We start from the raw sequence: 26,813 nt of genomic DNA on the forward strand, positions 1-26,813 counted from the left end.
GCCCCATGATGTCATAGTCTTTACTTACCCCATGTAGGTTCCCTGTATCTTTGTATATTTTGTCTATAAGTTTTCTAAGTTAAGTAAGAATCATATATATATATATATATATATATATATATATATATATATATATATATATATATATAAAAGACAAAAAAGTAGAAAAAAAATTCACTTTTTTTCCCCCTTATATTTCTCTTTACCTCTTTATCATAATTATTTGCCCACAGGCCATCATGGTGTCTACTATGTACTCTGTAATTTTGTATAAAGTTTTTTTTTATTGCAGTCTCCATCCATGTATAATATATTTGCCTTTTGATATCTCCCCCCTTTGTTTATTTCTTCTCTCACTTTCAATTTACATGTTTTCCTGCTCTCGCACTGTATCAATGTGTGTAGTTTACTAAAAGGGGCTTTTTTACACAGTGGACATTTTGGCGATACTCTGACCATGTGCCGTCTCACTGCTACCTCTCCTATCAACCATGCATTGTGCATGTATTTGAAGCAGAGGCTTTATATTTTATGGGAACGTAATTTGGTCCAATGCCCCCATGCTCTTTTCCAGTTAATCTCTATGTTCTCCTGTTCTACTTTACTTTTAGTTTTTCTTTTGTTATTTCCTCTCTAATGTATCTATATGTTAGTTTTCCTCCTGGTCCCATAAACTTTTTATATCCCTATATTTGGTTAGTATTTCTTTGCTATGTCTAAATTTTCTTGGTATTTCTATATTTTGTTTACAAGTTTATTATTTTTATAAATGTCCCCCATGTTTCTCATTGTGAATCCAAACCAGTAGATGTATATTCCCTCCCATGGCGATGTTGGTATTGCTTTAATCTTTTTAAATATATTTATAATATTTGCAGTCTTTATCCAAATGGGGTTGGAGAGTGCCAGTCCCCCCTCTCTTGTGCTTTATATAAAGTTTCCCTCTTGACGTAGTGGGTCTTAAAATCCCATTTGTAATTAATAATCTCCTTATCTAGTTTTTCTAAATTTGTATTTTCTATGTCAATAGACTTGGTAATAAAATTTATATTCGCGTACATGTACGTTTTGGCCACTTTGGCCCGTTCCATTAGACATAATGGCGTAAGTGCCCAGGTGTCCACATTCGTTTCTAATTTCTGTTTCATATTTTTATAGTTTTCTTGTTCTTCTCTTATCCCAAAATAAATGCCCAACGCATTCACTCTTTCCTTAATTAGGTGTGGTGGTAATCCTGAGTGATTTCCTCTCCAGCTCCTTATTTTCAGTATTTCAGTTTTTTCATAATTTATTTTTGACCCAGATGCCTTACCAAATTTTTCAAATTCCTTCTCCAGGTGTTTAAAGGAATTTTGGTCTTTAATAAAGTTCGTACAATCGTCTGCATGCTGTAGCATTTTTATTTTGTCTTTTACATTTGGAACTGTAATACCTTCAATCTTCCTATTTAGTCTTATTCTTATACTTAGAATTTCAATTGCTGTTATGTATAATAGCATAGATAGCATTCCACATAGTCTTGAGTTATGTTTTCAACAATCTCGTGATTTAAAAGTGATATTTTAAAAATAACATACGAAAGTGATTAAATATGTTGAATTGGAAATAACACCTTAATATTTAGCATTACTCACAATTATTCATTGGTTGTTCCAGGAAAAACGCTTTATCCACATGTAATAGCTTCACTACTTGCGATGAATGTGTGATTTTATAACTATTTAAACATTTTATCACTTCAGTTCATTGCCTCTTCAAATCAACACAATTCCATTGCCTGAAATGACAAATGAACGCAATCGACTCTAAAGACAGTTTTGCCATTCTTGATAATGGGGTACTTTTGAATTCCATTTCACTCTGATGATATGTTACCACAAAAATGTATTCTGGCTCAACAGGACTGGTGTGTTAGTAAACTTTATCATGGAAGAATTGAGAAAGTGTAAAGAGCGCATGTCAAATAGGATAGAAGCAGAGAACATTATAAGGACTCAGGTTCGTGGAATTGAGATTTTAATGAAGGACTCCATGCAGGATGTGTCAGTGCCTGTCGAAGTGATTGGGCTACTTGGACAAGTTCGTAGTATCCTTGACAAAACCGATATCAATTCTATGCCAGTCAGCGAAGACCACCAGTACAGATCCTCGCAAGTCTATAGTGGGCATAGGGGCAGACCTCTTTATGACATAAGAAAGGAACAACTACAATTTTTCATCGGTAATTTCTTAACTCAACTGACACACTAATATGCTGTATATTATATTTACATGTTCCATTGTTATCCCCTAACACATAAGCTGTGTTTACTGCTTCCAACTTTTTTATTTTTCTGATGTTCATGCACAATATTTGATAATGCTTCCATATGCAAGCAAATCATAGAGGTGTCATTTTAAAGCGTTGATAGTTTTCAATATTGTAAGACATGACATTCTTTCTTGAGTATCATTATCTGTCCGTCTGGCTAAATGATTTCGTTATCCTGAATATTATAAGGTATCGGGATTTAAGCTGTTTATGCAACAACACTTAGGAATGATAAATGGTAAACGTCAGTTAGGTAATGCCACTGAGTATATTATTCGCACACCACCCCGTTTGTTTGTACCCCGTTACAAATTTTACAATAAAAAAGTATCAAGGACATAAAGATACATGAAATTAAGTAATTTCATTCACTGATTTATAATTTCTAACTTATAGTTGATAATAGTTCCTTAACACTGCTGACCAATTGGCATTTCAAAGCAAACGGAAGCTCTCGATATAAACAAGCGACAGATTGCTCACTGACCTTTTCTGGTTTATAGAACAGTCCATTTCATTAAAAATGTCTGTTTAATATTTCGTGACCAAATTGAGCAAATAAAAAGGACAACTCTTGTATACACGTGTAAGAGACATGTAACACCAAAATTTTCCGGAATTAATGAAATTATCAAAGACGGTGAACTACATTACCCCTGTTGCTTAAAAACAGACTTGCCTATGCAAATATGGCGACTACGTTACTTACAAAACTCCCGTTTGATTCGAAATGCCAACAAAATGACAGTGCATGGGACTCTTTGGTGACGATCAGGTTAGAAATTATGAATAAAATGACTAAGTTTTGTGAATTTTTTGCTATCCTTGATGCCTTTTCGTTTAAACATCGGTGTGTGTGTGTGTGTGTGTGTGTGTGTGTGTGTGTGTGTGTTGGGAGGTTTGCAAATAAATGTGAGCATGTACGAATATTTTAGTCCTTAAAGAACCGTGTATTGAAATTTAATATATAGTACTGTCAAAGACTTCACATGATATTCTACAACCGATACTTCTACCACGGTACATTATAAGAGAAATTGTGTTTTCTTTGTTTTTTTGTGCATGATTCTTTATTCCACATTATAAATATATATATATATATATATATATATATATATATATATATATATGGTCATGTAGTGCATTTTTTAAAAAAATTAATTGAATTATTTCATAACGCAAAACTTTCACCAAGAAGAAAGTATAAAAAGATAGGATATTATTAGAAACATATATCCTATGCGTCTGAAAATAACCATAGCTGTTATTTTCGTTTTAATTAAATAATATTTTTATTACCAAATGCTGTAAAACATTATTTTAAAAAAATCTGCCTGACAGTTTATATTCATTTTCCATCACTTTATAAAACGTCACACGTGATTGGGTCATCTTAGCGTGCTTTGACCTCATGCATTTTATTGACGTCATCTGTTTTCATACATCAGAATTACACGCGCAGTTTGAACATTATTATTTTCTTTTCCTGTTTGAAACTTCATTCGTTGGGTATTTGGAATACATGTTAAGTGGCCAAGACTTCAGCGTGTAAGAATAACTATACTATATACCTTATGATGTGTGCAAACGTTTGCCCAAGAACTCATATGATTTTGAACCATCGTGATCGCGCTCGGGCTCCAAAGTTTTCCTGGTGCAAATTTTTTATTATCATACACAATTAAAATGTGCCTATAGTGACTGTTAATGCTTTTTATACGCTGAAATGTGTTTTAGACATTACTAACCGATTTATATTCTCTCTATTATGTCCACATAACATAAGCCTTTTTATGCAAAATCTTTCTCGTGCTTTGGAAAATTATTTGTAATCACGTCTGTATTAATTTTTCTCCAGAAAATTACTTTACATCAGGAGATATGGCAAGTTTGCTTGGGGTAAGCAGGAGAACTGTAGAGCGGAGACTAGCAAACTTCCGCTTGACTCATGGGATACGATTCAGTGATATAAGTGATAATGAGCTAATATCGATGGTGCATTCAATAATCAACAACTTTCCTCGTTCAGGTAAGAGTTCTTTTTCTTCAACTAAATGACTTCTCTGTGTACAGTAAAATAGTTGTAATTTATGTTCATTGATGTGTATATTGTTATATAAGTTTTGAAATTTGTATTGGGGATGGGGCTTTGGTTTTCCGCAACTGTTTTTTAAAGATCAATTAACGACTCTAACTTTGTAATGACTCCTGGTCATTTTTCCATACAGCGACTTTTCCCAACATAGCCCAATCGCCAACTAAAAGATATTTCGGCATGGGGCTCAAACTGTAGACAATAACTGACGTGTGTTAAAAACTCTCATTTTTATTTGCAACAAGAATGGTATTTAAACAGATGAAAACATGATCAGTGCTTTCATAAACTGTGACGATATCGTTTGACTGCCGGGGATTGTCATAGACTACCAACTGCAGTTCGATTTGCATGTAAAACGAAATCTTTGTGGGAAAGCTTAAAGGCATTTAACTGTCTTGAAAGTATTGGTCCGAAGTTAATCAGATTCAACAAACAGGCGATCTTGGATACATTTATCCTATCAAATTTCAAATTCAGTCCAGTGGCCTGCTACTTCTGCAGCGACCTGAACACTACTAAGCTTGAAAAATACAACAACAAAAGCATGCTTATAGGTGTGAGTATGATTATTTACACAAGCATTTATCATGAACTATTAAGGCAAAACTGACAACCCTGAAAGTATGCAACTTAGGTCATGACTTTAGAGATTTTCAAATTCTGAATAAGTGTGCGCTTCCGAATGTTTGGATAATTGTATATGTTTTAAGAATATAATAAATATTTGTTTATCAGTACAATTTTAGATAGTGAATTATGTTAATTGCCCCAACAATGAAAACCTCATTGTATGGCAAACAAATAGTTTAGGTATGCAACTGTCATTCTGTGGAATGAGCTACCGAATCACCTAAAAAAACCAATCAAATTTTAATTCATTTAGATCCTTAATTATATACTGGAATGGTACAGACTGTAAATGTTATATCTGCAAATAAATAAATAATGTTTTTTTTATGAATTCAATGTTTGTAGTCATGTTTTAAATACTTGTTTCTTTAGGTTTAAAGACAATCGAAGGTCATCTAATTTCACAAGGTATCCATGTACAAAGAGAGAGAATAAGGAGAGCAGTTAGAACTGTAGATCCGGTTGGACAACAATTGAGGCAGTTACGGGTGTATACAGCGAAGGGTTTATTCAGTTCCGTCCCCTCTTGCCTTGTGGCATATGGATGGCTATCACAAACTGATACGGTACTGTTCCACTCAGTTACATGACATGTACTAACAATAAAGTTGTGTGTAATCTCTAATTCTCAGTACCCAAAGTTTTGTTAATTTAATTTCCTAGGCCCCGAAATCCTAAAAATAAAAGACACATAATTTTACTCCAAATTTTATTGGAAGGAAAAAAGTTACAGCATAAAATATTCAATCAGTTCTCTTAAATAGTTTCGGACGTATAACATGAAAATTCGGCAAGGACATCATAACATCAGATCCATCAATGGCAGTTAGTTACTTGTTAATGTAAGTATTATTAACGATATTCAATTCATGTTGATCTTGGACGTTGATGATGATTAGATAAGAGTAAATTTGGTGCTTATTTTCCCGAGTTTTACAAGTATAGTATTTATCATCTTGGAAATGACATATAGTAGTGGGTCAAGTTGATGAAATAACGCATATACAAATAATTTCTCAGACATGTTTTTTTCCTCATGTGATCTTGTCGTGTTATATGATATTTATATTAATTGCTTAATGTGCCCAGATGATTTGATAATATATGCATCTAAAAGTAATGGCTTGCAAAATGCCGACGGAGACGGTGTCTAACTCTTTAACACTAACACAATTTGAGGTAATATTTCATGAAGTTGGTAAACTTATCAATAATTGGCAATTAAAATAAAATTAATTGTACTGAGGTTAGCAGAACATATAAGTATTTTGGAATAATTGTTTAATGCTCTGGTAAGCTTGAATATTTATGTCGAAGTAAAAAGTAGCCATCGCAGACAAATGCGAAGGGGGGGGGGGCTAAATTTATAAACTCTGTTCTTCAACCTATTACAACTTACGATCATGAAATTTGACATAATCGACTCTGATTGATGCAAAGAGGTTAAATGACATGAATGCATATGACTAACTATTTATTAGGATTTTGACATTTTGTTTTGGACATTAACACGTTTAGCAGCAGCGAGTTAGGGGAGTATTTCCATCTCATATGCTTTGTTGAACACATAATACCGGGTATATCTATCGAACTCCCAAAGGACTCCCTTGCATACAAATGTACACATGAAAACACAAAACAGTGACACGACTATATAGTGCAAGATTCTCACAAGCTTAATAAGATATTTAGGATTAGAACATGTTTGGGATATAAATATTAATTAGCTTGGAAAAGAAACAGCTTCAAACATTGGTGCAGTTGAAACTAGCCGTTGTCTTACAGCTGTTATTCCAAGAGTTGCTAATATTACTCCATTTGTGTAAACAAAGCAGAGGCCGAAAAACATTTTGCCTGCATTGGTTATAAACATAAAGACATCAATAAGTTATTTGGTCATTTAGTATTCATGTTTAATTAAGATATGACACCAATAACTATGAATCTTACAAATATCTGAGCAATACAATGTTTAATATGAATGAATCAAGAATGTGTTGACATTCAGCTGCTTAGCAAACTTGATAGGAACACTTGGAGATTTTCTTCAGTTATAATGCATTTCTTAGCTATTTTCAAATATCTTAATAACTGGAGTTTACATTTAACACTTATAAATGTGGATTGTAAGGTATGATGGACGACATTCGAGAGTGAGAGATCAAGCAATGTGTCAGTGATCTACTTTATATTAGATAATAATACGCGCGGTGTTATCATTGTTATATCCATCTCTTGCAGGAAAAACAATACATTTTCTTGTCTCATATAACGTGGAAAGCGATATACATATATTCTGCAGATGGCGTTTTGTAATACGCGGATGCATCGATGGTTTCACAAGACTTATTGTCTACCTAGCTTGCAACTGTGATAATAGAGCTTCAACAGTTTTAAACCATTTCACTGAAGCCGTTTCCAAATGGAGCCTTACTTCCCGAGTGAGAGGGAACATGGGTGTGGAAAACCGTGAAGTTGCTCAGTACATTCTCTCACACGTCGGGGCCTTAATAGGGGAAGTTTTCTAACTGGAAAATGTGTCCATAATTCGAGGATAGAGAGGCTATGGCGTGATGTGTATAATGCTGTGCTTTCTTTATTTTATGAGCTTTTCGTATCATTGGAAGTCAAAGGCATTTTTGATCCAGATTCGGAGAAACATGTCTTCTGCTTGCATTATGTGTACAGAAATGTGATAAATGACAGACTATTCCAGTTTATGAATTCATGGAACAATCATAAATTGAGAACTGAGAACAACAAGACTCCCTGCCAGCTATTTATACTTGGACTGCAGCGTATATTTAACGAGAATCAAGTAATTGCTAACGAATACTTCCAAGAATTAGATCAGATGAGAAGCTTGTCTCGTATTAAACAATGTGGCCTATTGGTAAAGAAAGAAACCAGAAAGACTGAAGAGATTTGAAACTGGGCACTAAACAATCTGCACGTTCCTTAAAATAACTACCATTATTTTATCAATGTCTGTGTGTGTGTGTGGTTCTAATTAGCAGTGTATTTGATTACCAAAGTCATAACAAATGACTACAACTTCATAATGTGCTATTTCGTTAAGTGGAAAGTACCTGTATTTTCGAAATATATTCTATCAAGCTCATAAAACATACCAAATTTACAATCAGCGAAACATTACAATAACAATATAAAGAAGCGAAATTCCATGTATGTCAATATAAATAGCATTTAAAGGGCATATGATTGTAACATTTCTGCTTTATATAAATTAACAGACAGTATTCGACAAAATTTTTAGAATTTCAGAAAACTGTTTGTCCAATATCGAGGAACAATTTCTTTTAGCACGGAAAACTTTCATGAGTTTACCATGCAGAGACCAAATTAAAATTTGTTTATTGCCGGTTCTGCAAGACAGTATATGCTATTCTCTTAGCCTAACATTTGTTGGTGGTATTTGGAAGTAAGAACTGAGCCACCGTAGCTCATTCTCTTAAACGAATTAATTTCTTAAGAGCCAGACTTAATTGTGTCTTTGAATCATTTTTTTTTAATGATAAAAAATGAATGAATACATTACAGACAAAATAGTATTGTTTTCTTCATTTAGGACGCTCTACCTGAGTATGGAATGGATCCAGATGCACCGTTACCTGAGCCAAGTGATGAAGACAATATCTACGTGCCATCAATAGAGCTCCTTAATGAAGAACAGTTGCATTCTTTCAATGCCAAAATGCGTGGAATTCACGTAGCTGACCTTTCTGGCATTGAACCATATTTGCATGCTTTAGATTTTGTAGATGAGATTTTGGAAGTTTGAAGTCGATAATTCATGTACCTACTACATTTCCAGTGATTATATGGGGCGATTTTACTTTCTGCAATTGCTCAATGCAGTATCTTGTCATCAGTGACAACTTTCTTTCATTCCTCCATTTGTAATTAAATTCATCTTAACTCCCTATTTGCAAGATTACAAATGTATTAATAACATAATCTTTGTTCCTTATTAAATAGACTGATCTAATACAGCTCTATGTTTAAAATAATAAATGAATAACTTGCGCAAGATTTCGTCAACTGAAATCTGAGTATCAAATCTACTCCAAATAGGTATGTCCGACTGTACTAAAATCTAATTAATAGTGTTGATAGTTTTTTTATATTATAAAAAATCCAATAAGCAGTAATAGAACATGCTTTTGATTGAATTCAACTGAAATCTCCGCAGAGTACGCATCTTGCCTGTATGATAATATTATTTATTCGTATTTATACAAATTCTGTCAGTATTATCAAGCATTCTTCTGTGTAATTCAGGGATAGCACTTTCCGTTCTGTTTGGTGTATATTTGTAATCCTCCATGATTGATTATATGTACCCTGATTTTTGTCTAAGTTAATTTCAATCAATGAAAATGACACTTACGCCGAGTGGAGGCAGTACTTTAATAAATAAATACAAATTAAATAATTTCTTTATCAACTGAAATTTGTGTTCTGGTTATATCTTTTAGTTTCTTTTAAGTGTAATCATCATAAATACAATGTGTCCTCTTGTAATTAAACGTAAAATGCGTCAATCTTTCTTGACAGCTATGTCCGCGCGCTTTTCTCCGAGAACCTAATTAAGTGCCGACCGTGTTTTGATAACTGACTTGTGGAAGTATTTGTTGTATTGTTGCACTGAACGAAAAGCTGGCCTCCTTTGTATTATCACGTTAATTATGTCTTTTGAATCAAATAAAGGAGGTGGAATAAAAGAAAAGTTAAAAGGCACAAAAATCTTATAAACTTAAAATCAAGTGACCCCGGTCGTATGTCGTGTGAACTCGATTCATTTGATCAATCGAATACTGTTATAAATGTTATTGTGTATTTGACATAAACTACCTTAAATTAACAGACTCTTTCATCACTGTTATCAAGATAGCATTGCAGCCAAGCGAAATGAATACTTCGTAAAATACGGACCATTGTGGGCAAGCGAGTTTTAAAGAATTCTTGAACTGGCACTTAGAGATATCCTCAAGGATGATAAGAAGTTTCATTAATACTTCCAATGAAATCACGACATCAATATTGTACTAAATGAACAATACAAAAATTGAGTTTCGACATAGAAGATCGTTTCACGAAATAAATGTCGCGTTTTTTGTTTTTGTTTTTTTAAAAAAAGGATTCTTGTTTGGTGGTGTATCAACATTTAGTCTAGTTCCCTGCTCTGTGGACTCCCGATTTGACAGGATACTATTAAACATCACTATGGGAATTAGACTCATCGAGAAAATAAAAAGCACTGACGTGTTACACAGATTTTTCGCGTACATGTGATGTTTGTTGAAACCAGTTGGAACGATCTTTTACAAGTTGAACATTTTGAAAATAAATGTTATGTATACAAAATAACGAACAACTTCATTAGAAAAAGCGCGTTATTAAAAATTATTATCGACGTGATTGTAAAATGAGGATTCAGTCAGTAAACAGCCCAATTCCCTAACGACTCCCACCTCCCACCGTTTTCTGGATGTCAAAGCGAATTGTTTTCAATGTTTGTAGGTACCTCGGTAACTCGCGCCCTCGCTTATAATGCGGTATATATATATATATATATATATATATATATATATATATATATATATATATATATATATATATATATATATATATATATATATATATTGCTATGCCCGTCTCACATTAAATTATACCTATATTGTTACGTATATATTTTTTCCTTTTTGGTGCATTACTTAAGATTGCAATGAAGGTACATTAATATGTGTTGACTTGTTTCAAAATCAGTCTTAATAATGAACCTGTTTACAAGTTTGGGGTAATTTCACATTTGATGATTAAGCCTGACGAGTACTGTCGCAGTGAGAGGTATTGTGAAACATGTGAAATGGGAGGTGTTGATAGATAGATGTGAAGTGGCAAATTTTATGTCGATCTAACAAGAATACATTAGTTGAGACCAGAGAACCATTAATTAGATTTATGGAGACAAGCGCGTATCATATCGCCATACTACCGTGTACAGTAATGTCCTTTAGAGGGAGAATTTCGTTCCTAATTAAACATTTGTTTATACAGCAGCCAGGCGGACTATTAAGGACAAGGAAAACTTCATTTTCATGGTAAAGTTGTCACAATTGAGAGTACGCAGAAACTCTGTTACTCAAACTACCAGGTCAAGCTGACCCTGACTTTGGCGCCTCTGGAAAAAGGCGGCAGAGATATTTGATTCTGATTGGTTACATTAAATAAGTGGCGTGTTTCCCACACAAAATTTTCTAGCTTTTAAAATAGTCACGTCGAAATTCTAATCAGTCTAAGCTTTTCTACGTGAAAACCAAAGTAGGACTCCGAAGATTTGCAAGAAATTCTCGTAAAAAGGAACTGTTGTCCAAAAGGGGACTATTGTCGAAAGGAACCGACGAACTAATTTGCCGATTAGAGGGAGGAACGTTGAAAGCAAAGGGAGAAAATAGCTCCTTAGACATATGAGACGTATTATCCTGAGACGTATGAGACGTATTATCCTGTGACGCAACCCTGCGACGTATTAATTTCTGAGACGTATACTGAGAGTATCCGGAGACGGATGGTGGAAAGTATCATCCTGAGATCCAAGGGTCTAAACAGCTACAGAGGAAGCAAGACAAGCTGAGGACGAGCAGGTTATGCAATCGTACAAGACGCTGACTTCGATTGTTCACTCGATCCTATGATGAACTAAATCTATCAGTAAACAGATCGGCTGTTTTATTTAAATCTATTTGCATTTTCTTTGCATTTTGGTGAAAGTTAAATTTCTAAAAGCAGAGTATATTCCTGCTGTAATGAATTTTCACAGTGTTTTTATGTAATTGATTAAATTGTTTGTTTACATGTACGGGGGCTCGTGTTGGTTTGTTCTATATACCTGCTCAGATCTCTATCTATTTCACCTATAAGTTTCACCACTTATATTTATATTTACTCGAACCGGGCAATAACATCGAGGGCGGTCAACCCCTAGATAACGAAAACCAAATTTGGAGGGACAATTCTCCCCCCGTTTTACAAGTTGGGAGCTTTCGTCCGGGATATCAGAACATTTTCATTCGAGTAAAAGAGTCTGAGCAAATAAAAAACAAAATCAGTATCTGTATAGTAATAATTCCATTATTACTATAAGGAATAAGGATCAGAGTGAATCGAGTCATTGTCTGCTATTATGTTTATATATATATATATATATATATATATATATATATATATATATATATATATATATATATATATATATTGTGCATGCTAATTTCTTGCCATTTCTTTTCATAATGTGATGAGAATATTGCAAGAATTGAGACACATACCTTTGCTACCAAGTCGTATTCTAAATTTGTGGGGTAAAGTGGAAAATTTCCTTTGTATTCTCTTGTGAGAAGAGATATTTAGGCAAAGCCCGCAGTAATAAATTACGCCTTGTTAGTGGGTAAGCGCTGCACTAATTTGGGGAGACATTCCAGCTGCGTACTGCCCGTTTATTTATTGATTGATTGGTACAGGGACCGTCTGGTTTAACTGAGTCAGGCATACGATAAATACGTGAGGGGCTATTGTCAAACAGGGCAGTAAAACTTAAGTTATAGGTAAAAGACTTAATTTTTGTGTCACCTTACAAGTAGACCAGGATGGCGACAGACAGACAATTAGTTAGGGAATTTAAGTCAATAGGAAAAGAGGAGTTAGGTTACGATGGGACCCAGTTAGCTGAATTTGTCGAACGAAGTGTTAGGGAACACAAGGAGCAATTAGCCCGGGAACGAGAGAAAGACAGACAAGCAGCTGAGCGTGAACGAGAGAAAGACAGACAAGCAGCTGAGCGTGAGCGAGAGCTCGAATTAGCCAGATTGCAGGCCGAGGAAAGGGAACGAGAGAAAGACAGACAAGCAGCTGAACGAGAACTCGAACTAGCCAGATTGCAGGCCGAGGAGAAATCTAGAGAACGCGAACATATGTTAGCCATGGAGAGACTGAGGATCGAAGCCGAGTTCAGGAGGGGTGAAGATCCGAACGAACGTCCAGGGTCCACAAGTAGACGATCTGAAGACAGACGACCAATACAGATCACCATGCCCATGTTCAATGACAAGGACGAAATTGTTGACAACTTTCTGACACAGTTCGAAAAGTTGGCACTGGTTCATCAGCTACCCAGAGACCAGTGGGCTATCAATGTTTCAGCATTCTTACAGGGAGCCGCGAAAGACGTCTACCACAATATGACACCGGAGGAGATAGACGACTACGACTCTCTGAAGAAGGCGCTACTACGGCACTATAAGCTGTCGGCAGAAACGTTCCGGAAACTCTTTAGAGAATCGTCGAAGAGAGCTACCGAAACGCACGCGTAATTCCATAGCCGAGTACGCCTAATTTTTGATAAATGGATGAAAATGTCTGACACCGCGCTAACGTATGAAGGCATACGCGAAGAAATTTTGAAAGAGCACGTCTTAAGTATGTACAGGAAGGATTTAATAGTATTCTTAGCGGAGCGTGAGTTCTCGACCTTGGATGATATAAGCGTGATGGCCGAGCGCTATGAGAGCGCGCACTCGCGTTCAACCACCTGGGGTGGCAGGGACCGACCTGGAATCGGCGAGCATAGAAAGACCACTGAGGCGACACCCCAAAGACGGAATGTACAGAATGGTGGGAGGCCAGGGGCCGGAAATCTCAGCCGAGAACATTTCCGTGGGTCGGGGAAGACTCAGGGGGTAGAGAAAGATGCCACGGGGAGGAAAGGTGAGCCGGTGTGTTACGGGTGCAACAGACCATGCCATGTCGTTAAGGATTGTAGGAAGTATCGTCCGACAACGAATAATTCGGTAACTCCGAATACTGTTAAGAGACAAGAAACAGTGGAGTTGACTAATACAGCGGTAGCTACGGTTAACGGTGAGAGGGCAACCGTACTGTATGATACTGGCTGCAGTTATCCTGCCTTGGTGGATAGTAAGTATGTCAAGCCTGGGGATTATACAGGCGAGACGGTTGAGGTCCAGTTTGCTAACCGGACGAAGGATTCGCTTTCGGTCGTTAGCATTGATCTTGATTCGCCGTATGTAAAGGGACGAATTCAAGCAGCATGTTTGTCGGGACTGTCTCATGATGTAATATTAGGGTGTAGGTATGTGTTGCCGCAACCTAACCCTATGACGTGTACACCTGTATACGTCGGGTCTGTTGAGACGAGGGCTATAAAGCGAAGGTCAGGGTCAAAGCCGCTACGACCCACGACTTCGCCCATAGACAATGTGTTACCTGGCGAGTTAAGGAAGCTTCAAGAGGAAGATTTGTCTCTCAACAAGGTACGCAGGTACGCAAAAGATAGGTCTATATGGAGAATGCCAGACGGCGAGGTGAAGTTCGCGACGAAACGCGGTATTTTGTATCGGTACGCCAAGAAAGGGACCGATACGTTCAAGCAAGTTGTTGTGCCCAGAGTGAAGCGAGCAGAAGTGCTTAGGCTAGCACATGAGGGTCTACTTGGAAGCCACATGGGCGTGGCGAAGACCAGAGATAGGTTAGTGAGGGAGTTCTACTGGCCAGGTGTGTATGGGGATGTTCGGAGGTATTGTTTGTCGTGCGACAAGTGTCAGCGGGTGGCACCCAAGACCTCCCATCGTCCGGTGCACCTAGGAACCACCCCACTGATTGACGAACCTTTCTCGAGGGTGGCGATGGACCTGATAGGTCCGATAAAGCCGGCGGCAGAAAGCGGTAATCGTTATATATTAACGATAGTAGATTACGCCACTCGGTACCCAGAGGCAGTGGCCTTGAAGAACATTGACTCCGTCACGGTGGCTGAGGCCTTGTTAGGAGTTTGGTCTAGAGTTGGTGTCCCTGAGGAGATACTGACTGACCAGGGGACGCAGTTCGTGAGCCAGGTGATGGAAGAAGTAAATAGATTACTATCTATTAGACACCTGACGACTACCCCGTATCACCCGCAGTGCAATGGTTTGGTGGAGCGTTTCAATGGGACATTGAAACAGGCTCTGAAGAAGCTATGTGAAGGCCGACCTAGGGTTTGGGATCGATACCTTCCCGCGATACTGTTTGCGTATCGAGAAGTGCCACAGGCAAGTTTAGGTTTTTCACCTTTTGAATTAGTATATGGAAGGACAGTCAGGGGACCCATGGCTGTGTTAAAACAATTATGGACGGATGAGAAAGCATCGGAGGAAGTGCGAACAACATACCAATATGTTGTTGATCTCCGCAACAAGCTGGAAGAGGTTTCGAAATTGGCTCAGGAGAATCTCTGTGACGCAAGGGGACGTCAAGCCAAATATTACAACAAAAGGACGAAGGAACGTCACTTCGAGGTGGGTGACAAGGTGTTGTTGTTGCTACCGTTATAGCACATCAAACTTCAAGTCTCATGGAGGGGACCATTCGTGGTAACGGAGAAAAAGGGTGGACAGAACTATCGTATCCGGGTAGGAGACAAAGAGAAGTTGTACCACGTAAATCTCCTGAAACGTTACCGTAAAAGAGAAACACCCACAGAGTTCGTGGTAGCTACGGTTGTAACGGAAGAAGTCGACGACAACGGAGGAGAGGCGGAAGTACTCCCTAGTTGTCCTTTGACGAGGGAAGAAACCTACGTCGATGTTGTGCTTGACGGGACCTTAAACATCAGAGCAACGTAAGAAAGTGGAGTCGTTACTCCAAGATTATTCAAGCGTCTTGACAGAAAGACCTGGCAAGACGGAGTTGGAGGAGTTCACCCTGAAATTACTGGATGAGAAACCAGTGAAGTTAAAGCCATATCCGCTACCCTATGCGAAATTAGAAACGGTTGGAAATGAAATTCAAGCTATGATAGACATGGGAGTTATATTGACTGACTTAACTCGAGGAAAAGTTCCGACTAAAGTTGTATGGACAGACGCATGTGAACGAGCATTTCAGACGTTAAAGGACAGACTGACGTCAGACGCAGTAGTGAAATTGCCTGATGTAACCCGACATTTTGTCTTACGTTCTGACGCTTGTGAAGGAGGTTTAGGGGCAGTGTTATTACAAGAGCGTGACGGAAGCTTATTCCCAGTTGCTTACAGTAGCAGGAAATTGTCGACTGCAGAACGCAATTATTCGGTATCTGAGAAAGAATGCTTGGCAATTATCTTTGGGATAACTAAATTTCAACGTTACTTGTATGGACGAAAATTTATTTTGGAAACTGACCACCAACCACTAGCTTATTTAGCTCAAGCTAAGTTGACAAATGGACGACTAATGAGATGGTCAGTATTTCTACAGCAGTACCAAGTCCAGGTACGATACATTAAAGGCAGCGAGAATGTAGGAGCTGACTGCTTAAGTAGACTAGGGACGTCTGAGGTGAAGGGTTCACCTGAGGTCGTGTAACTGAATAAGATTAGATCTCCAAAAATTTGGAGAGCAAAATCCCTGATTTTACTCTTCAAGGAGGGGCCTATGTGAAGTGGCAAATTTTATGTCGATCTAACAAGAATACATTAGTTGAGACCTGGGAACCATTAATTAGATTTATGGAGACAAGCGCGTATCATATCGCCATACTACCGTGTACGGTAATGTCCTTTAGAGGGAGAATTTCGTTCCTAATTAAACATTTGTTTATACAGCAGCCAGGCGGACTATTAAGGACAAGGAAAACTTCATTTTCATGGTAAAGTTGTCACAATTGAGAGAACGCAGAAACTCTGTTACTCAAACTACCAGGTCAAGCTGACCCTGACTTTGGCGCCTCTGGAAAAAGGCGGCAGATATATTTGATTCTGATTGGTTACATTAAATAAGGGGTGTGTTTCCCACACAAAATTTTCTAGCTTTTAAAATAGTCACATCGAAATTCTAATCAGTCTAAGCTTTTCTACGTGAAAACCAAAGTAGGACTCCGAAGATTTGCAAGAAATTCTCGTAAAAAGGAACTGTTGTCCAAAAGGGGACTATTGTCGAAAGGAACCGACGAACTAATTTGCCGATTAGAGGGAGGAACGTTGAAAGCAAAGGGAGAAAATAGCTCCTTAGACATATGAGACGTATTATCCTGAGACGTATGAGACGTGTTATCCTGAGACGTATTATCCTGTGACGCATCCCTGCGACGTATTAATTTCTGAGACGTATACTGAGAGTATCCGGAGACGGACGGTGGAAAATATCATCCTGAGATCCAAGGGTCTAAACAGCTACAGAGGAAGCAAGACAAGCTGAGGACGAGCAGGTCATGCAATCGTACAAGACGCTGACTTCGATTGTTCACTCGATCCTATGATGAACTAAATCTATCAGTAAACAGATCGGCTGTTTTACTTAAATCTATTTGCATTTTCTTTGTATTTTGGTGAAAGTTAAATTTCTAAAAGCAGAGTATATTCCTGATGTAATGAATTTTCACAGTGTTTTTATGTAATTGATTAAATTGTTTGTTTACATGTACGGGGGCTCGTGTTGGTTTGTTCTATATACCTGCTCAGATCTCTATCTACTTCACCTATAAGTTTCACCACTTATATTTATATTTACTCGAACCGGGCAATAACATCGAGGGCGGTCAACCAGTAGATAACGAAAACCAAATTTGGAGGGACAATTCTCCCCCGTTTACAATATATATGATTTTTGACTAACGCCCAGTGATATATTATCAAGTCATAGTCATCATCTCTGTGAAGTTAATGATAAAACAACATGGCCAAATATTCAATGCTAGTAAAATCAGACAAATAAATTGCTTTTTTTTTTCATTTCCTATCTCCCAGCAGATTTTGACTGAGGTGAAAAATGTCAGATTACATTTTTCCGAAGTATTTGTTCAGAAATGCATAGTCAAAAAAGGAAAATAATGCGGCATCATCTGGTAAATGTCCCAAAGGTAAATAAAGGACACTTATGCAAGTAGAACTTCTAGGAAGCATACTTCCATCATCAAAATATTCAATCTTGGGTGGCATGTAGTATCATAAAACTGGTATCTCTGATGATGCCGTCACAAACTGTAATATTTTCTCCAGTGTAACTTTGGCTTTCTCCGTTCCTCTTCTACCACCTATAAAAAGCAATAGAATTATATATATATATATATATATATATATATATATATATATATATATATATATATATATATATATATATATATATATATATATATATATATTTTCTCTCTTCAAATCTATGGTCTTAAACCAAGTGACAGTTCAACGCGAAAACCAGCAAGTTTTGTAAAATTTAACAACTAATTTATTTCCCTAGAATACGAAATGAAAATTTAGAAAAGAAAACTTGCAGTATAGTGAAATGGATACTAAATAGTCATAAATGTTTTATCACAAGGCCTCTTTGGCCTTACACTGGAATTACACTGGAATTCACTCCGATTAGTCTATATCTTTTATAGACTAATCGGAGTGAATTCCAGTGTAATTCCAGTTTTGAATGTGCTGATGTACCAATAGCCGCTGGCTGATACTGAATGCCGTTCACAGTGCGGTGAATACAAAAATAAGGGATGGTGGTTGCGTGCTGAAGAGTGATTCTCCTAGCATCCTGTTCATGAGTAGGTTTCATACAATAAACATAACAGCAAGTGTGTTATTTAATAAAATTAAAATGTTGTCTTCATGTGTTAATACCGAATATATTTCATGTGAAACAAAAAGCAATATATTTTATATTTGAACATGTGACTTCAAGCTCGCTGAAATGGAAATGTCACGTTTTTTATATTACACAGTGAGATATAACGGTATTAACATAGAAAAGGATATATATATATATATATATATATATGTGTGTGTGTGTGTGTGTGTGTGTGTGTGTGTGTGTTTATCGTTTATGCAAACCTTATAATTCATGATCTTCTTTGATATAACAACTTTATGTGACTATTCCGCTAGCTGCCACAAAGAAGGACTGAACTTATTGTTTTACAATAAGTCGTAGAAATGTGAATGTAAAAGAAGAAAATGTCCACCTCTCTTTAGAGGCTATATAAACCTTTCGCATCCAACGTCTCTCAAAATGTGTATATATTGGAGTCCTAGTAATCATGCTAATCTAACACAACATAGGTACAACGGACTGAACACAGATACAATTTAGTATGGAGTAATTCAGGAGTAAACATGTGATATCATTATATTAATAATAATCTTTAAGAAACTAGTATAACCATGGCGCAAACGAAAAACATTTACCCCATATTTCATTTTGATAAATGTATATCTATAATCTATGAAATCAGAACGACCTCTTTCTTGTTGTCTTTACAGATGTTATATATTTACCTGAAACTTCTTTAAGGTATGCTATGAATTTTTGATATGTACCATCCTCCTTTAATCTTCTGTTAGATCCGATATCTGAGAATACTGGTTTTAGGATATGGATCAATTTTCTCTGTGTCAGAGTTGACCTTGCAGAAGGCCTGAAGAGATATTTAATACACGGCTTTGGGCGCATTAACTGAAAAGTAACATTTCAATACATAAAAAGTTGTAATTGACCCAAACTGTTTCATTGACAAGGTTCACTAACAAAAGGGTCTTTGTACCATAACTTCTATTTGCGCATAAGACTTTATTATCAGTTTGATTCTTATCCAGTTATGCGCATCTTCAGTTTACCTCTCAAGAATTGGAAAATATGAGGGGTACTAAATTTATAAAGCTTGATGAGATTAGCTGATATTCACATAATCTAATACATGCTAAGCTTATGCTTTTAAAATAGCCTTAACAATGTTTACAATCCTTATTTAATAAACAAGCTATATTGTATATTGTGGTCCCAAAATCACTGCCAAGATTTTTAGTGTATAATGATAACAGGTTACAAGAGTTTTATAGGTCCGGGTTACAGCTGCAGGTTTGGGAAAGTTTAGATACTCAGTTGTGCTTGCATCAACAAAACCAAGCCGATTTAAGCCATCTCTAAATTGTGCCTGGACTGGTGTTAAGTTTTGGGACAGGAGCGTTTCCAATTCTTCTTCTGTTAGGAAACATGGTAGAGGCCCGTTCTGCATCAATGACAAACCTAAAAATATTGTTAACAAGAATAGAATGGGTACTTCAGAAAAGTACCAAAGATGACGCGCGCGTGATATTAAATGAAAGATATATTTAAACCAAATGAATCATTTTTCTGTTTCACGCTTATTAACTCCAAAAACGAGGCACAGCCTGTTAAGCAAGAAATGTGGGTCATCACAATCACATCTTACTAGGTGTTGAAATACGAGTGACACATGAATGCACGCCAAAAATAGCAATGTATTGACCATGCATGCAACAATGTCGTGTAAACTGAAACTGAGGTATAGGAGTTAAAGAATGTCAAAAATATTTTTGCTAAAACAGTTAGGATCGCTTTATATGTCAAGAGAGAGAGAGAGAGAGAGAGAGAGAGTATACTTTCGTTCAATAACAGAATGAAAGACCTATGCCATTCATTTGCACGACAAACGATTTGCTTTATCGATTACTTACCAAATTGCAGACCAAAGCTATTTACCACAAAAATTAACATGAAAGCATATTGTGCTCCGCCTAATATTCACATCGCAAATATGTTGTCCATTGATAGCCGAATTATGACCAGCATAGTAAAAATTAAATCTACAGCAAGTAACAAAAATATACCACTTACCACAATCTAGCCCTGCACCAAAATAGTATTTCCTTTCAAGTCCACCGGAGTCATCTTTCAGTGTGTATGCACCTTCCTCAGTCATTTCAAAAAGTCTCCATTCTTCTTTTATTATCTCTTGCATTATATGAGTGAGGAACTCCTTCTTTGGTCCCCCTAGGTCGGAAGCCTCTTCTCCATAAAATGTCACCTCAAGGGGTACCAGAAGGTTTGGCGCTACCAAGATCTCCTCCATTCCTGTTACAAACATATTCATCCGCGACACATAGATGGGATGGGTTTCACCCTCCAGCGGTTCTCTTAATGATGTTTGGTCTGTCTTCCAGTCATTACAGATATTTGAAAATAGCGCAAGACAGCTACTGGGTCATGAATGTTCTTGCTGTGGCAACAAAAAAGAGCAAGTCAAGGTACTTAAATTACTGAATTCAGGTGGAATTTTGTAAACTAAGAAGGCATCAATATATACTGAAACAAGAGAAAAGAAAAGCAACGGAGTCTAAGAATCTTAAAATTTGTCAGTTCTATCTAACTTTCCTAATTCAAAGGGCAAACACTCATTCATATGCATGTGGCAGTGGGAAATAAAGATATCCACTGAAAACGTGTAATTGAAGTCAAGCTATATATACATGAATTAATATATTTTACTTGGATGACAAAGCAGAAGATATCCAACAAGATTAACTTATTGATAGACATATTAGCAATCGGTGCTTATTGGTGTGCGTGTGTTTGTGTTAAACCAGTCTTTAATATTAAGAAAACAGTTACCTTTTTGCAGATGGAAACATAAACAGGTCACTTGGCACAAAAATACATAGTCCAGCATGTAAAATGAACTAATTAGAGTTACCTGCATCTTATTATGCGTTATTATGACCCATCTAGACAAAAGAATGTCCACTATCTCATATAAAGTAGTGTATCGCTGAAAAGGCACAGATTGGCCTCAAGAAGGAAATTTTGTTTTTCGTATACTTTGATCAAAGACTATTGATCAATTTTTTTCTAAGCATGAATGTATACAGCAACCATACAACATGGCATCTCATAATTGGATCTTTCCAAAAATTTTTTTTTAAAGAAACATCTTACACTCCTTCCAAAATCACAGCCATGTTGTCAACTAAACAAGAAGACCTGTAATTTGTCATTACAGTATGATGCAGATCACCAATGTTGGGATGTCCGGTTACATCATTATGATGTTCAGTGTTTCTTGATCCAGCACCATGCTCTTCACTGGTACGGTCGACTGTTGCTACTATACCAGCATGCTCGCTAGTCCCAGAGCTGGGAAACGTGGCCACGACAGTATCCTGTTGTATGATATGGGGAATTGTGGGTACATTACTGTACATTTCATCAGTGTTGAGAAGTGGGGCTACAGTACTGGTGTTGTTGTGTGTTGTTACAACACTAGGCTGCTCACTAACGTTAGCTGAATCATGGCTGAAAACACAGAAATATATTTACAACATTTGACAAATCAGATGATTATAGATCGATTCAGATTTATGTCGTCCTGTAAGTTTCATAAAAAGCATATGCATTCTACAAGACAAATATTTTAGATAAGAACTGTACTGTAATAGTTGAAATCTATGTAGGACAAAACTGGAATGACTATGAAGTGGCATATTTATTAATCAAGGATGATTAAATTCCATCATCAGACTCTGTAACATGCAAGAGGACTGACAATGAAGCAAAACATCGCGTAAAAATCCACCAACAGGACATTTAGTTAGTTTACATGGGTAGTGACCAGTGGACTGAGTAAAGGGGACAATGTATAATGTATGATCAATCTGCACTGGAGCCTCACTTTCTTTTTCACTAAAGTGATACTCTATTGTGATGTTTAGTGGATTCCATACATTTATATTCAGTCTACTTCCAATAAATCACATATCAAGTTTGCAGGAACTGTATGAACGTAAATCATGTATCAATTGTACATGCAACTATACTATACTCTACACAAATATGAATCATTTATCAAATATACAGAGAGTTAGTTACACACTCTACACAAATATGAATCATTTAAGGCAAATAATCAAGTACTGAAGGATGGACAGAAGACCGTCACACAAATTGTCTAGTCCTGAGCCAAGTAGATCTAAAACCTAGGTTCAAAGACATACAACTTACTTGAAAATTTCAATGAAATCTGCATCTTCTCCTGATTTCTGAAAATCATAAAAAAATATTGGGGTACGTTTTCAGCAATAACACTCTCAATCCCCAACATTACGCAAATACTCTGCACACATGATACCATCGTATAAATTTAGTGATCTAAACAACAGGCACTTTCTAACCAAAAGAAGTGCATACCCTTTGATTCTGTCTAGGTATCAGTAAAGTTTATAAAAAATACTCTCAGCAGAAAAGCAAAGCAAAACTTCATTTACACAGCACTTCATCTTCGCTAGCCAAGCTTCCGATATGATAATCTTATCTACACCTTGGCGGATCGAACATATATACTGGTACTTTGTCCTAGCGACATCTATTGGATTTCCTGAACTGCCTCCCATCGTACATAATGCCAAGTAACTAATAGCGTGGTGGATTCTACACTGGCCGACAATAATGGAGGCAATTGACCTAAAAGGATACTTTGGATGTTTGAGTTCGAAAGTATGAATATGTACCAGAGTGAAGTCATTACAGGTGTATTTGAGAGAAAGGAAATTGTGCAAACACGGACTGAGACTAGAAAATTGCTTACTTATCAGTCCATTCTAGCTGTGTGCTTCCCTTGTCCCGATCATGTAGGAACAGTGTTCACGTTTGAACAACTTAATTTTGATTGGATGCGGTGGCTTGGCGTTGTATCCAGTGAAATTCATAGACATGAAACACAGAAATATCTGCCCGATACGCCGAGGCGGTGATAGGTTATCATATTGGAACCTTGCCTTGCGAAGATGACAGCCCTTAGAAATTGCACCTTTGTCTAATATACATGAATTTTATATAAACGGAGGTAACATACTGTTGGATTAATGTTAAAGCTTTAACATGAGCAAAATACATGATACAATTAATTGATAATCAGACTACCATACCTGACAAGTTTGCATGTGTTCTCTCAGGTCCTTTATAGGTGCCATGCTTGAACAAGACAAACACTTTTCTTGCTCTTCAAAGGAGTCTTCTATGTCAATTATAGCAATACTCTTCTGAATCTGACTGATGTATATGCGACCTGTACCGAACTCCCTAATGTCTTCTGTACTGCATCTTCCGTGACTTACTGTGGCTAAAACTTTTATGGAGTTGCTTTTTAGCGTTAACAGCTCAAAACCACCACCCTGATTTAAAGCCGGAAAAGAGCTGGAAAACAGATAATGAATATTACATTTTTTTTTATTTTCGAGTACGGATAACAGTTTTTTTTTATCAATGTTCACTTTTAAACTCAATTTTAAAACAATTATGTAATGTGCTTGTTTGGCATTAGGATTTCAGGAATAAAGATATGGTTAAATTTATTTAGAAGGTTGGTTCAGGCTGGAAATATTGAATGGATGATGTTGAGTACTGAGAGGAATCGTCATCTAGTCTTATATTTCAGTAATTTCTTGAATATCATTCAATTATTTTTACTCAGATAATATTATTTTGTGAACGTATCTAAAGTTTGGTTTATACTTTTACTTGATTTTGACAAGTAAACCGTAGGACATAGCTTGTTCAACCAAATCTTACTTGTCCGCATAAACGTTTAGAAAAACACTTGGTCTTACAAGTACAGTATTAAAACTAATCGCAAAAAGGGATACAGTTAAGTCTATAAATAAAATAGACAATATCTACTGAATCTGTACATTTCATATTTTACATAGTGTTTCTGAACTTTTATTTTGTAGAATATTCTATTTAAAAATGCAATAGGAGCTTAACGCATAATTTATGGTCCAACAAATATTAGCTTCCACCACTCCCACTCACACATAAGCTTGATGGTTTAGTAATAAGTACATAATTGTTTGATTTACCAAGAAACAATATTTTAAGTAAATACTATAGAAAAACATTTCCAGCTGGAATATTCTTTTCATGTTGAGGCTTGAAACAACTTGAAGATGGGAATTTGTACATGTTCGCATTGTTGTGAGGAAGTTAATCTCTATGACTCAATAAATCTGTATTTTGTGAAATAGAAGTGCACATAGAGATACAATTTGAAAGTGACATTTGCATCAAGAAATACAGTAGATATAACTTACATCAACAAGCGATGGTGTATCTTCTCTATTATGACTTCAACTGTAACTAGATGAGCAACCTAGAGGCGGAAACCGAGTTGCATAGTGCCTACCTGCTGTTGCTTTTTTTTTTACAGTTCATTCTCTACAGATTTAGAACGTAACATACAAGCATTTATTCTTATGCACTTCACTCGTTTCCTTCATTTCAAAAATTTGCCGATCACCTTTCATTACTTTTTGGAAAACATAATTACTTTAGTATGGCCTGTCTCACTTGGTCATGTAAAGCATCAGCAGGAATAATAACTTTCTTTTCCCCAAGGCCATTTTTACGTAGGATTCTCCTTTCTTCCAGAGATGGAATAGTAGTAGAAATATTGGAACTCAGACAAACAAAAGATCGAGTCGAAGTGCGACCTAAAATAGAAATATGTATCGCCGCAGTTTACTTGTTTTGGTGACTAGAATCAGGACATAAAAATTAGCAATATTTCCTAAAACTTTATATAACTTTATGTTGCATGAGTGAAGCAGCTAGGTATGTGTATGTGAGACATGGATGCCCACACGTTCCTGTTGGACAAAAATTAAAGTAAGAAATAAATATGCATGTATTTATAAATCATACTTAGGTTTCATATTCTCTGTTGCAATTGTGTGTGAAAAAATGTGATAAATTCCATTTTGTAAATTTTAAATGTAGGCATTTCATCAAAATCGAACAATGTAAATTTGTGAATCGTCAAACACACTAACGAAAAGACACAGCAGAACAAAAACAACAACAACATAAGAGGGGAGAAACAAACACATAGTAACATTTGTGCATCATACAACAGACACACATCACGCAGACAGTCAATACAATAGTTGGGGTACTTATTTTATATTCAAAATAATACTAGTACAAAATATTTAAAAAGAAACAAACATTGTGCCTTGTTCTAGTGGTTAACTTGAATGTTGAAGTGATGTGGTGCTGGTGTCACATCAAGACAATAAAGGCTATATATTGACTATATATATGGGATAACCTATTTGTGTGAGAGTATTTGTGTGTCTGTGTGTACACGTTCTATTAGATGCATTGTATGACATGTATTTTTTCGTTCGTAAGTGTTGTCTTGGGTGCTTAATATGGCAAAAAACAAAATAAAACAGAAATAAAGCAACTATATAAAATAGTGATATATAGTGATAATGAAGGGTACCTTTTCTTCTCCCATCAATCCTGACCAATTTGTTATCAGTCCTACCAGTTCTTGACCTATATGGATTTAATCTCTGTGCAAAAGAAAAAGAACATGTGACAAGTCTAAATGTACAGAAAAAGATGATGTGGGTTTTTCTCATATAACAAAAGATGATGTCTAGGTCATTATATTTTGGGGAAAATCAATAACATTTCATGGTGATATTCGTTTACTCTTCTATTGAAAGAAGACCTATTTGATACACTAGGCTTCTATGAATGTTATAGGGCTTATGTGTACGGAAACACACTTTATGAATCATAACGTTTAATTAAAGTTTAGTGGATATTATATTTTTACACATTAGCAATAGGACATTAGCAAGTTACGGAAAGGCAAAACTATAAATTAGACGGTGTTAATAGTTTCATTGTTTTTCGCATAGCATTTAATTCAGTTTAGTGGCTGTTGAATCCACTAAACTTAATTAAATTGATTAATATGGGACAGTTGCATAACATTAAGTTAAGATTCAATTTTAAAATCTTCGTGGCATCAACAACTCATGATGACAGACAGAAAGACGAAACACCGTGATGACAATGATGTAGCTCATGGAATTAAACAGTGCAAAAAGGAGACGTTTGTTGAAATTATATACCATTGTT

At 36.2% G+C, this 26,813-nt stretch overlaps 3 protein-coding genes across 6 annotated transcripts in view; 2 read left to right on the forward strand and 1 right to left on the reverse strand.

The window, feature by feature from the left end:
- The window catches only part of LOC149804942 (uncharacterized), a 35,512-nt gene extending 25,999 nt beyond the window's left edge, over positions 1-9,513 (forward strand). For all 4 annotated transcript variants that reach the window (XM_089946060.1, XM_089946052.1, XM_089946049.1 and 1 more), the window contains 4 exons: positions 1,743-2,221; positions 4,170-4,340; positions 5,412-5,605; positions 8,629-9,513. In XM_089946060.1, the coding sequence (XP_089802186.1) occupies positions 1,864-2,221; positions 4,170-4,340; positions 5,412-5,605; positions 8,629-8,841 (936 nt within the window). In that variant the 5' untranslated portion in view covers positions 1,743-1,863 and the 3' untranslated portion in view covers positions 8,842-9,513. The remainder of the gene's footprint in view (positions 1-1,742; positions 2,222-4,169; positions 4,341-5,411; positions 5,606-8,628) is intronic.
- Positions 9,514-13,606: 4,093 nt separating this feature from the next.
- LOC149804943 (uncharacterized) lies at positions 13,607-16,460 on the forward strand. The gene is made up of 2 exons (XM_089933384.1): positions 13,607-15,412; positions 15,732-16,460. Exons 1-2 carry the CDS (start codon positions 13,607-13,609, stop codon positions 16,458-16,460), a joined length of 2,535 nt encoding a protein of 844 aa, XP_089789510.1.
- Positions 16,461-17,869: 1,409 nt separating this feature from the next.
- LOC149804944 (uncharacterized) lies at positions 17,870-21,067 on the reverse strand. Its single transcript, XM_089935649.1, has 2 exons — positions 20,724-21,067; positions 17,870-18,126 (listed from the first exon to the last, which is right to left on the reverse strand). Exons 1-2 carry the CDS (start codon positions 20,977-20,979, stop codon positions 18,038-18,040), a joined length of 345 nt encoding a protein of 114 aa, XP_089791775.1. The 5' UTR covers positions 20,980-21,067; the 3' UTR covers positions 17,870-18,037.
- Between the last annotated feature and the right edge of the window lie 5,746 nt (positions 21,068-26,813).

This window comes from Sinohyriopsis cumingii, chromosome 2, assembly GCF_028554795.1.
Source record: "Sinohyriopsis cumingii isolate HCF-2022 chromosome 2, ASM2855479v2, whole genome shotgun sequence".
Classification (NCBI taxonomy): domain Eukaryota; kingdom Metazoa; phylum Mollusca; class Bivalvia; order Unionida; family Unionidae; genus Sinohyriopsis; species Sinohyriopsis cumingii.

Coding starts and splice junctions, on each gene's coding strand:
- LOC149804943 (XM_089933384.1), top strand. CDS start 13,607: ATGGCCGAGCGCTATGAGAGCGCGCACTCGCGTTCAACCACCTGGGGT. Junction 15,413..15,731: donor CGAAGGAACGTCACTTCGAG/GTGGGTGACAAG, acceptor TAAACATCAGAG/CAACGTAAGAAAGTGGAGTC.
- LOC149804944 (XM_089935649.1), bottom strand. CDS start 20,979: ATGAATATGTTTGTAACAGGAATGGAGGAGATCTTGGTAGCGCCAAAC. Junction 18,127..20,723: donor TGGTGCAGGGCTAGATTGTG/GTAAGTGGTATA, acceptor TGCTTTTTATAG/GTGGTAGAAGAGGAACGGAG.